Raw genomic sequence first — 13,584 nt, forward strand, 5'->3', positions numbered from 1 at the left:
AAAATGGGCGCAAATAGTTTTTAGTCTTTTTTTTTCACAAATTTTTCCTTATGTTATTGTAAACAAAATGTATCGATACATTTCCGATTGTGGCTGATTCGGACTATTCGTAAAAATGGTAAATTCCGAAAAATGTGATTTTGACAAATATCAAGGAAAGATGAAATATTTGGCTTGGGCATCAAATCTAGCGTTTTATTTGGAGTTATTTTGTTTTAGGTTGCAAATCAGTGCCTGGCGTCACAGGTATCGTCCAGTGTTTTCACGGAACCCCCCCCCCCCCCCCACGCTGAATAGCACTCGATCACCCATTCCATTGCTACGTCACGTTTAGACTGTAATGGAAGACAAAGACACAAGGCGTAATTTTTCTGATCTTGCCAGATTATGTTCCCCGGTCTTAAAATAAAACGGTTGAATATTGGAGCAAATAATCTAAAAAATCCAGACAAAATAACAAGATCTCGTAAATCATATACTTAATTACAGTAAGGTTATCCAAGTCATACATGTCTAAATGTAACTTACAAAACATTCTTACGAGTAGTGTTCATAATGGGAAAAAAGAATCTCAAATTCCTAGGAATGTTTATCAGAATATGCATTTCTTATGACTTACTGGTTCATCATCAAAAAATGTTCACAATTTCAAACGAACAAAACAAAACAAAAATATTTCATTACAATTGTTAACTCGTTAGTGTGAATAATAAACCAAATCAATTTTTATACTGAGTTACCCATTGACAATATATGATCTCCTTGGTCTTCCTATACATTGTATTTTTATTTATTAATAAGTTAGTTCCCTTTCATTTAATGTAGCACTTTTCAGTTTCTTACATAGTTCATTTTTTGTTTGGAATGATCCATTGTGTAAAACATAATAAATAAGAGCATGTGTTAAAGCTGAAAATCTTTCGATAGGCCTCTGGATAAATAACATTAAAAAAAGTATGTTCAAAAAAGCAAAATTGATTTTAATACATGCATACGTGTATATGTATTTTAAAGATTTACGTCCTGAGTGCTATTGCCTGTACACAGAATTTCTTTCAATTCCTACCTAAGAATAACTAATATACTAGTGCAGATTACAATAACTGCAATCAGCGCATGCGTGATAAAGTTTGTTGAGTTCCGGTGTCCAATGTTGACGGCACTTTCACACCTGACTTCTTCTGAAGAGAAAAACAAATTCAAATGCAAAATTCATCGGCAAATAAACAATACGTAAACTTGAATTAATAAATACTGCTTTTTTGGACAGTTCTGCACATTTTTCTAAGTATCTTTACCATATTGTCGCTTATTGTAATTAAATATCCTCCAAATGATCCTTTGTGTATATAGGTTCAAAGAAATACTGCTTCAACAATGCTATATGCGCCTGTCCTTAGAAAGATGCAAAAAACTCTAGATAGGGCAGAGGTTTACAAATGTGAAAAATTCAACATGTTTCATTCAGACAAAAGCTGTTCATAACATCTGCCACGTTAACTAATATTTTCAATAGAAAAAAAATATAAATAATATTGTAAAGTTCTTTGCTCACAGCACACCCTGCAATTTTTTCTATTCTTTATATTCAAGTTCGGCGCCTTACTTTATCTACATTTTATCTTTTTATCAAATCAAGATAAATTATAACATTCATCTGTTCAGCATTTTTTGCAGTGACCGTTTAAACTTAAATAAAAATTAAACAACAGTTATATTAAAATAAAGGAAAATTATTGCTTCAGTTCTTCAACAAAGAAATGCTAACTAGAGCGCGTTTTTAGTTCTAAATTTAGATAACAAATCATGTGCAGATATTAAAAATTTCTTTCGTCGTTGATATAGCCTTGACATTCATTCAACAATCACAATAGTCGGACAATACCTTTTCATAATACAAAGTAAATCAAACTCGAAAAATTTCGTGTGTTTTATCTTCGTAATGTACATGTACCTTGCTTAAGGTATTCCTGAAGTTTCGGAATGTAATCGTTCCAGAATTGGCAGTGACTGTGTTTGAGCCCTTTGTCGTAGACACTGTCATACGGTCCAACATCCGTTGAAAACTTCCGGTATGCCTCGTTTTCAAAGGAATAGGGCGGCCAATCACTGGAAGGACGTCTGTAAAGTTTAAGAAAAGTTTATGTTGATCATGTTGATCTGAATTACTTTGGAACATTTTCACCAATAGTGTATGAACTGTGAAATTCATATTCCTATTTTTCATTATTCTCTGACAAAGTAATGGAATTTTTCTGGTCATTATTACTTTTATACTAGAATTCGAACATTATTGATTAAATTACCACAATTTATTTGGAAATTCAGAGAAATAAATGCCCATGATCTGCAAAAAAGTTTCAAAGTATCGTAGTAAATTAGATATCAAAGTATTATAGTACATGTACTTCTTCAAAGAATTATAGTTAATGAAAGTACTTAAATATTTAAATATGGATAATATTTTACAAAAGTTTACATTATTAAGCATTTTTTTTTTGGGGGGGGGGGGGTACCTTACTGTAGCATACGCAGTGCACACTTTCTACATATATCTTTAATCTGATGCGAATATCCTAGTTTGACTATTCGATATGACGCACGAATATATGTTCAGATTGTCCAAGCTATCGGTTAATTATAACAATTTAAATACATTAAAATGAAACCTGAGTGTGTGTTCCACTCCATATTCCATATTTATGCCCCCGTATCGAAAGTTAGGGGGTATATAGGTTTTTGCCCTGTCCGTCCGTCTGTCTGTCTAACATTGCTCATAACTTTTGATTGGTTGGAGCTATGGCCTTCATATTTCACTTGTGTATTCCTTGTGACAAGACCTTTCTTTTGGGTACCCTCATATATGACCTTTTGACCTTGGAGTTTGACCCAGTTTTACAAAATTTTACCCAACTTTAACCTTGGCCATAACTTTTGAACAGTTGGTGACAGGGCTTTCATATTTCACATGTGTAATCCTTGTGACAAGACCTTCCTTCGGATACCAACAACTTCGACCCTTTGACCCTGGAGTTTGACCTACTTTTGAAAAACTTTAACATTGGCCATATCTTTTGAACAGTTGGTGATAGGGCTTTCATTCTTCAAATATGTAATCCTTGTGACAAGACCTTCCTTTGGATACCAACAACTTTAACCCTTTGACCTTGAAGTTTGGCCTACTTTTGGAAAACTTTAACCTTGGCCATAACTTTTGAACTGTTGGTGCTCCGGCTTTCATACTTCACATGTGTTATCCTTGTGACAAGCCCTTCCTTTAGATACCAACAATTATAGCCCATTGACCTTGACTTTGTTGTTTGAACTATTTTTGGAAAACTTTAACCTTGGTCATTTCTTTTGAACAGTTAGTTCTAGGGCATTTATACTTCACATATGCAATCCTTGTGACAAGACCTTACTTTGGATACAAACAACTTTGACCCTTTGACCGTAACTTTGGAGTTTGACCAACTTTTGAAATACTTTAACCTTGGCCATATCTTTTAAACGGTTGGTGCTAGGGCTCTCATATTTCAAATGTATATGTGTTGTGAGAAGGCCTTTCCTTGGGCACCATTAATTTTGACCACTTGATCTTGATGTTTGACGTACTTTTGAAAAACTTTAACCTTTTCCTTATCTTTTCAATGGTTGCTGCTAGGGCTTTCATATTTCAAAGGTATATTCCTTAATACAAGACCTTACTTTGGGTACCAGCATATTTGATTTGCATTTGAAAAAAATTTAACCTTCACTATAAGTTGCCGTACGGGGGCATCAGTGTTCACAAACACATCTTGTTTATTATTATACAGTTTGTCATGATTTAATAAGGTCAGCACAGAGAAGAACACTGTATCCAACACGCATTAAAAGTTTATACCTTCAGGACATTTCTTAAGAATGGAAATTTTGTGAATTTGCTCTAATGGAGATTTTGAAGAATTTAGATGTACATGTATAATAATAAATGATAAATTTAATGGCTTCTTTACAATACATAAACACTAGTACAGTTTATAATATATCTACATTTCCTGTATTAAGCAAACTGTGAATTGTACACCGCAATGAAATATGTAGACAACGAACAGTAATCAAACTCAAAAGTTCATTATAACAATACAAATTGGGAGAAGACCAAACAACAGAGGTATGATCATGTGTCATGGAGGAGTAAGCATTCCCTGTCGACCGGTCATACACATTAAGTGTCTAACTGATAGTTTCTTGACACGTAAATGATTTCGAAATCCTTATGAGTTCATCTGAATAAATAAAGTTAAGGTACATTTGATGGGCTCATTGTTATGAATTATTGATGTAGGGTACAATGTATGGCAACCAATACCCACCATTTACACACTGTAGGCCAACTTTTTTGCGTGAGAGAAAAATCCTCGATTTTCTTTCAGACGCAAATCTTTCTCGACGTGAACCAACTATTTATTTGTGTAATTACATAGAATGTTGTAAAAAATAAAAGTCGCAGATTTTTGTTTTCAACAAATCGCGAATAAGAGTTAATTTACAGTATTCCCTGCAGTTAACAGTATATAATGTTAAGTGTTGCACTTTTACCCTGTTTTGGCGAATTTGGTCCAGTACTGCATCATATCCTGGCTGAGAGATTGTTCATTTGCTGAATACCTGGTCCCTTTTCTCAGAGGAACCCCAAAAATGAATTCGATCTCGTCACCATGGAGGACCCCGGACCACTCCGGCCACGAACTGACGGAGGGACGGTGGTTGAACTCGTACATGTACACACCAGCGGACATGCCATTAGACTGGGCGTACTTCTGACCTAGACTGATGGTTGGACACTTGAAAGCAAAATCTCCAGCTAAGATTAAAAAAATTACAAGTTTTTTAACAATGGATCAAGTGTAACAAGGACAATTTTGCCTAATGCTTCTATTGTTTTATCATGTCAAACATTTTCGTTTTCTTCTAATCTGCTTATTTTGATGATGCTTAATTGTGCTTTGAGTCATTTGCTAAATCAATAAATTTCTGAAAATTTCTCTGTTAAAATAGCGTAAAAGGGCGAGATAAAATTATACAAAACGTCTATACCGTATAATATATAGGGTAAATAATTAAACAGAAGCCAGGACCTGAAAGACTACAGTTCTAATTTTTTTAAAGTGTGTATAACCATTACATATTATATCGATAATTAAGACTTCTAATAAGCGATGTCACATACATTTGAAACTACTAGTAAGCAAAAGTATTGATGTATCAACAGTTTAGACTTCTAGTAAGCGATGACGTCACACACAACATTTGACATTAAGTTAAGAAGAAAGGTGCTATACCTGTTACTCACTTATATCATCAAGAAGCATCATATAGTCCTTCTTATCACCCGGAAGTAGATGGCTCTCATATCGATACAAAATGGCATCTATTATGAGTTTATCTTTTACACTGTCCAATTTATGTATGCCATTTTGCGAAACACATTCTGGTAAATTGTTCAGATAATCTGTTCTCACCAGAGTATTATTTGGCCAGTTTGTCACAATAACATTATATAAACTATAAAACAAAAAATACATTGCCTCGTTCCTATTTACACCTAATAATATCCTCTTCGCGGGCAAACTCCCTGAACTAAAGAAATCAGAAGGTGTTTCAAAGATAAAATAATTGTCTAAAGTTGGAACAAAATTAAACGTCACTGCTGTGAGAGGTAGGGTCCATATTTTTGTAAAAAATTTGCTTGCGTCTTTTGTCTTCAAGCACTCAATGATTGAACTTTTATCATTAGACTCACAATCAAATGCCTCTGCCAATTTGACAGCATATTTAAAAGCTACTTCCGGATCATTGTATGCCCAGTGCGCAAGAGCGGAAGCACTCTGCAAAATGGCGTTATTGAAAAGATTTTGAGACTTGTTTGCCATAATGTGGTAACTTACACTCACAGCGCCTGCGCTCTCCCCAAACAACGTTACATCATCCCGAGAACCTCCAAAGCGTTGAATATTTGAATGAATCCATAGCAAGGCTAATTGTTGATCTAGTAATCCCATATTTCCGGGGGCATTTTCGGTGCCTAAATATAGAAATCCAAGAGGACCTAATCTATAATTGATTGATATCACTATAACTTGTTGTGAACTTGCCAACAATGCACCATCGTATAAATCCAATGTTGGTGATCCTGCTATGAAACCACCTCCATAAATCCAAATCATAGTCGTTAGTTTCGTATTCGCAGACACTTCCGGTACCCAAATATTCAAATGTAAACAGTCCTCACTCATATTGGTATTTGGATTCCACATTTCTTCGGATGCTTCACCTTTTTTACCCTTAAAATACTCTAAGGGGCTCTGAAAACAAGAGTTCCCAAGTGACGTGGCATTGTAAACGTCCGTCCATTTTTCTATCGGTACCGGCCGGCGAAACCTAAGTTCCCCGAGAGGAGGCTGGGCAAAAGGAATGCCTAAGTACGTATAAACTGTCGTTCCGTCGACCTCTTTAGTGAAACCGCGCACGAAACCGGAAGTTGTCTCAACAAGTGTTTTGGAAGTGTAAACCGGAAATGAAAGTATGCTAAGAAATGAAGTTAGCAGGTATCGCTGCATATTCATTTCTTTCCTGCAACAGATAATAAAAGTGCCTTAAAATAATGTCATTGATGAAAAAAAAATAATATCTATAGTGTTTGTTTTTATAAAATGCACTGGGGTTTCCGTTGTAATTGTAACAATCCGTAAAACAAAACTAAATAATTGACTCTTGTCAGGTAGAAACATACATGTACTTCAAAATCAATTATCATAACATTTACTAGTATCTTATGATATAGCATTTATCATCCTCGAAACACTTTGCTAAGTACATCGATGACAGATTATTACAAAAAGTGCATTTTCTGCTCAAAACAATTCATAGTAGGCTTTTTCTAAATTAAAAATAATTACATGTATAAGAATATTCTAGAGGGGTGGATCTGGGATTTCAAGTTAGGGAGAGGGGAATTTTTTTAAATTAATTGACAATCACAATGTTTGCTCTTACTTTGACTTTAATAGTATAAATTTACCAAGAGAAACTGCCGGGTTTTAACCCTCCCCACCCCACCCCCAACAAATCCGCCACTGTTCTAGACTCTTACAGCATGATGGAACAGCTTTATTGCAAAAACTTCAATTCCTTTAATTTTAAAGCTTTTGACTTTTTCCAGAGTGTCTCCGAGCCTATACTAAGTTTAAAACATACATACATATGTTTTATTGCCTTGTCAAATTATCAGTTAAATACAAAATTGTGAGAACCCTCTAATAAAAGTTATGTCTATGAAGGAAATTAAATTCTATATATACATCTGTACATCAAACACGACCTTCCAGTTGTTGAAATCAATTTCATATGTTTGTACATCTGGCAAGATAAGTACATTGTAGATCAAGCTGAACAAGAGTAGAAATAATTGATATCATGGAAATGAGGAATGCAGAAATATTGAAACTGACATGGGCGAGGAAGGTATAGATTTCAATTACTGGACACACAAGAACAGCTTCTGGCTAGCATTGAAAGAGATTCGCGAGGCGTCTTGTAAAACAGGGACTCGTCCATGCAACATATTACGGATATTGAAATACGTTTTTTTTTTTTCTTTTTCTTTATCATAAATTTGAGACTAAATTTCAAATTTACTGTATAAGTGAGGGATTTACAAATACGTCATGTCGCAATTGGCAGAGGTAAACGCAGTTCAGCACATGCAGATCCATCGGGGATAAGCCGACCCTACCCCCACCCCAACACACAAGGATATAGTTTGATTATTAAATGTATGTAGTAAGTTAACTTAGTGACACCCCCCCCCCCCAAACACACACACATACAAACATCTCCATGATTGACAGAAAGTGTCAGATATATGGAGGAAAGTGGATTTTTCCATGAAATGAGACATCCCCTCCACTGTACGAATTTCCACACTACAACCCCGAAAAAAAATTCCGGATCTGCCCTTGTTCAGTTTGTGTATTATATTACACCTGTAAAAAATTGAAAAAGCAAATGAACAAGGCACCTGTTGTGTCTTAAATTTATCAAAGAACAAAGCAGCTGATGCATGTTGGAGGCGAGATGATTATATGGGATTTAGGACACTAAAACCTATATGTAGCCGCTGTCAGCAATTGTTAATGATTAGAACACGTCTATAAGAATTTAGACGTCAGCGCCCCCTACTGATCATCCGAGTATAAAGGGTTCAAGTATTCGTTCTCGAATCCTCGGACTGCACGTTAACCCTTACTCTAAGTTAGTTAAAAATTAAAATAAATAATTAACATTAAAAATCATGCAAATTTATTTAGTTGAACTGTAATTAAATTAAGTTTATTTACAGACAAAAATGAACAGTTTTTAAAGGCTTCATTGGTGAAGCTACCATTTAGGTATTATATCTTCCTAATCATATGTCTCTGACGAGACTGAAGCTATATTGATTTGTTTATGACAAAGGAAGAGAAAATAAGCAATTGAACTTGAAACTTTGACACCAGCTATTTCATATTTAATGCCACCCGGTAAATTCAATATATACATGACATTTGCGCCAAGTTTTGATCGGAGTGTAAAGTACTAAACGGCTCGTAAGAACAAGGTGCACCTGTACACTGGTATAAATCTTAAACGATGAATCATGTTGTAAATTTTGAATTTACTAGGAGAGGTAAATGTAAAATTTACAACATGATAACTTGTAAATTTTGCACTTACCTCCCCCTAGTAAATTCAAAATTTACAACATGATAGATGCACAATTGACAATCTTTGATCACAAAATTTCACTTAATTAAGAGGAACTGATCCTCAGGTAAGAAATAATTTTCCGATAGAAAATTGCCAGGTTTCTTTATAAACAAAGTCCTTAACCTCTGAAAAAGATTGTCGGCCCTTATGGTATACTAAATTTTTTTTCAATTCCGTTTCTATTTCCATATTTGATAAGAAAATTTACATCACTTCGGCAAAAATGATTATTAAATTTCAGTGAGCAGATAGCTGTTCGTTCTTCGAGCAGGGTATCAAACTAGTGAAGCTACCTTAGCCTCTGGGCCATAGGAAACGGAAAACAATCCATCCCCAATTATTTTTGTCACTGTTTACAATATAATAGATCATCAATGAAAATCCAACTTTAAGCCACCTCCTCTCCCCTAAATAATAATGCCTGGTGACCCTTTTTACTTGCTTGACAAGAAATTTCTGTTCGTTTGCCACCCCCTCTAAACTAAATTGCTTCTTTCGTACCTGGCATCAAGTGGATCAGTTTCTGATGAGAATCCTACAAATTGCTGATTTAGAAATGAACGTAATGCATATTTTGCTATTACGAGTTTATTCTGGCTAATAAACGAAACGATGGTTATTGCCTCTCTATGACGTCTTACGAGTCCGGACTAACCTTTAGAACCGGTATCGTTCGACCCAAATACTTCCAATAATAACAATTAACAATGCAGATAAGCAGCTGTCTTGCCTCCGTATAACCACTTGTCAAACATATGGCCAGGAGAATACATGGCGGATCATTTTTTTATGTAAACAAAAAGGTAATATATTTTCCCTGCAGTATTTCGTTTTCCTTATGTAAACCTCGTGGTAGCCCTGAACTCCTCTGACCGATTCTGTGTGGTATCCTTTTTCAAAAAGTATATTTGAGTTTAATAAACCTTATTAAGTACTTCAGTTTTCGGTATTTATGTTGTTTATTTAGGGTTTTGTTTTGCCCTCTATTACAGAAGTGTGAAGTGTCTGACTTTACAAAATTGTAATTACTAGAATGTATTGTTACGTATTCAATATAATACATGCAATTAACAGAAATTAACACTGCTTGAAAAAGAGATCCAAACATTTAGATTTAATTTTCATTTTTTTAAAATAGACTTTTTTAGTTTTCATTTTTTTAAAGTCATATCGGGAAGCTGTTTTCTAAACCATGCAAAAATAAATAAATGATAGATACTGGCAACTATACTCAGAAAAAAATTTACAAGTATCCCCTTTTCTGCGTTCTAAGGGCCTGAACGAAGATGAGAACATGCAATTCTCTTTATTGAAAAGCAAATATGTCTCGGTGACATGTAACCTGGAAAGTAATTGCATTCAACAGCCACAACTTGAAGTCATCTTTGACGAATGAGAAAACAGCGTGACCTGCGGGCATCGTTAAACTTCTGCAAATTACGTTAAGACGACCAATACAACTTCTGATTGGTTTTACTGATTATTTACGGCACAGACGAGCATCCCTTTCAAAGTTACGTTCATTTGGAAAGTTAATCAAGGTCGATGGTATTGGCCTTTAGGGTGGTTAATTAACTTTCATAACAGATCAGGTTGGGGGTTAGATGTATATCAACCTTTCAATTAGACCACTGAGAGAAAACTTTCAGTTTTTCGTCTGCCTAAACAATAAAGAAATATAATTGTATAGGAATATTTGTTTTAGAAGATCAGCAACCCGAAGCACTGGGGGGGGGGGGGGGGGGGCAACTTTTTCTGAGAAGAGTTTTTGATGCAGTTTTACTACGAAAATTTTCATTTGAGACCTTTCATTTTAATACATAAACTCTTTTAAAACTGAAAAATGTAGATGCGGTTCTTTTAGTGGTTGATATAGGACATGGTATATATGATTCTTTAATTTATTCATTGAAAAATAAAAATTCGTGGCAACGAAAAATAAAAACCCGTTCAATGCCATGAAAAAAAAATCATGACCACAATTTAAAAGACTCCCTCACAGCAGCCACCTTAAGTTCTCGACCTTAAAGAGTTTAACAAGCAATTCTTAACGTTGCTATCCCAAAAGCCACTACAGATGTTAATAAGGCAAACACCCCGCAGAGAACGGACATCGTGTTCTTTGAAATCTGTATCATTTTCCTTTCATCAAATTTCTGTCTGTTTCAAGTCAATCTTTAGTTCATAATTTATTCTACAAGCGTCAATTGCATCCAGATGTTCTCCGGTATGAATATCTTTCTCCAGTAATAGACAAAGTTGTAAATTTCAGGGCTGTTAACTTCGTTCATCAACATGCCTTCCGCTTATCTATTTATCGGCAATTAGTGCCGTGTATGAAGCGCTGATCATCTCATTAATTATTGTGGGAAATGTTGAAAACAGCAAAAACAGACTTTAATGGCTTTTTTCTTGACATGCACAATAAGTCTGGAGTCATGCAGTTAATCTTTGTAGGCGATGTTTTTTTTTTTAATTTTTTTTGTGTGTGTGTAAGGGGGGGGGGGGATTAATGCATTGAACTTTCAAATAACAAACGTTTTCACTCATCCAATGCTTTAATTTATCAGTGTTAATATATATATGTATCTTGCATTTTATTCTCTTTTTTCTATTTCATTTAATTTACTTTTTATCATTTTTATTTTTAACCACTACACCACAGTGACACGCATGAAAGAAAAGCTTTAGCTTATATTTTAGCTATAAAATCTCTCTCTCTCTCTCTCTCTCTCTAGTTTTTTTTAATTACAATGAAGTTATAACTACGAAAAAAAAGTATATAATATCCAGTTTTAAAGCAATTTGTGATCTTCTGGCGCCTCACTTAATATGAAGTCTCATTCCTCATTCACAAAAATAACAGGGAAAAAACATGAATGAAATTGATTCGCCAAGACGGCGCGTGGCCACCGATGTTCACTTCATTCACAATAAATGTCAATTTCTCTACCCAGCAAAGAGATGTTACACCGTAATGAAGTTAATTCTTTTCATCGAACCTCGGATATGTTGAAAGCTCAAAAACTGTAATAAAGATGTCAAACAAAATTACATTTGGGATGAGCAGCTGTTCAATTATTATTTGCAATGTTAATCCTAACACAAGTTTATACATATATATAGCTATATACGATGTACATATGTGAAATAGAAATGTTATTTATTTATATATTATATATGTATTTTATTTTATTTATTTTGAATATATCTTTTGACATGTGAATCAGTAAGTAATGTCCATAGATATTTCAAACTAAGTTCCTTAAACATATGTTTGTTCTGGAGTTAGAGACGACCAGTGAATTGAATTGAAGTTCAGAAACTTAGATATAGTCTTCTCCTAATGAAAACTATGAATATACAAACTGCGTTATTGAAAAAAAGAAATTTTTTTTGATTATCCCTCAGAAATAAATTCACTGGATTTTTTTTCTAAATCTTTAAAAAATCGCAAAGTAAGTTATAAGAGAGATAATAATTAATAATTAATTGTACATTGATGCATTTGATCTTCTTTAATAATTACTATGCACTTTACAACTAAAAGAAGGCCATTTTAAATAGGGTCTTTAGTCACTGCCCAGTCCTACCGTATGAAGATCTTGTATGACGGACCTAAAAATGACGAAGCTGCCATTGGTAAGCAGAAAAGAAAATTGTTCTCAAAGGTAAGAAATAAATTTCTAACATCAAACATGTCAAAAGCACAAAAACAGTGTTAAAACATACAGTGTACATGTATCTGTTGTGGTCTAAATTTTGAATTTACCGGGTATGAGTAATTACTAGGGCTGGGACGATATATCGAGATATCGATAATATCGATCCAATGTGAGGATGATACGCATATCGATACGTATAAAGAAATATCGAAATATCACAAAAAAAATTCTGACTTATGTTTTTCTTTGTTTACTTAACATTTTGTGTTAAATATGTAATATAAATATGCTAAATATTAAAAAATATGAATTACATAATAATTAACACTACTTGTGTAAAATTATTTTCTTTCACAACAGGTATAGAACTTCTTTGAATAAATTATTCTTATTTGGGAAGAAATGTTTTGTTCATTTCAATACAAAAAAGACATTTTATAACCAATTCAACATATCGTGATACATATCGTATCGTGGTTCAAATATCGTGACACATATCGATATAGAAAAAGTTGTATCGTCCCAGCCCTAGTAATTACAAAACTTAGAAAATGACAACTAGACATTTCTTTTAACGAAAGAATTCTTAAACTTAGAGTGATTCTATTTATATAGTAGACATACTTCTTTTAGATTGTAATATGTTATCATCGCTGTTTTTTACGTGCTACGAAATATTAAAAGTACACATTAAATATCATATTTCTATAATTAGTATATTTATTAGCATATGTATATTCAAAGTGAAACAATTTTAGCACAAAATCTTCTTGTTTTGGTAATATATCCAATGAAGATAATTAAATATATTGGATGTACATGAAGATTTTGTCCTCATTAATTTCAGGAAATGGGTGAAACAACATTTCCTGGACGTTTCCGGTCCTGAAGTTTGCTATATATCCAGATAATGAATGGTTTCGTATAAATATTTATTCCCTTCTCCCAAACCCAACAAAGGTGTTTAGGAAATAGCTCTCTCAATGAACATCAATTAACCTTCGTTAATTATAGAATCTTTCTACATGTTCTATGGGAATTGCCTCCTCTCAAGAATTCAGCATTTTTTCCCTTGTAGAACTGTGCACTGATTTAAGAAACCTTTTATCTTCACGGTAAACTAGTC

General features: G+C 33.8%; 1 protein-coding gene across 1 annotated transcript; it reads right to left on the reverse strand.

Annotated features, from left to right (window-relative positions):
- Positions 1 to 323: 323 nt before the first annotated feature.
- On the reverse strand, positions 324 to 6,612 carry LOC133198759 (acetylcholinesterase-like). Its single transcript, XM_061334761.1, has 4 exons — positions 5,339 to 6,612; positions 4,585 to 4,849; positions 1,955 to 2,121; positions 324 to 1,181 (listed from the first exon to the last, which is right to left on the reverse strand). Exons 1-4 carry the CDS (start codon positions 6,609 to 6,611, stop codon positions 1,063 to 1,065), a joined length of 1,824 nt encoding a protein of 607 aa, XP_061190745.1. The 5' UTR covers position 6,612; the 3' UTR covers positions 324 to 1,062.
- Positions 6,613 to 13,584: the final 6,972 nt, after the last annotated feature.

Source organism: Saccostrea echinata, unplaced genomic scaffold, assembly GCF_033153115.1.
Source record: "Saccostrea echinata isolate AGI-Se365-2 ecotype Australia unplaced genomic scaffold, CSIRO_AGI_Sech_v1 ptg000033l, whole genome shotgun sequence".
Lineage (NCBI taxonomy): Eukaryota > Metazoa > Mollusca > Bivalvia > Ostreida > Ostreidae > Saccostrea > Saccostrea echinata.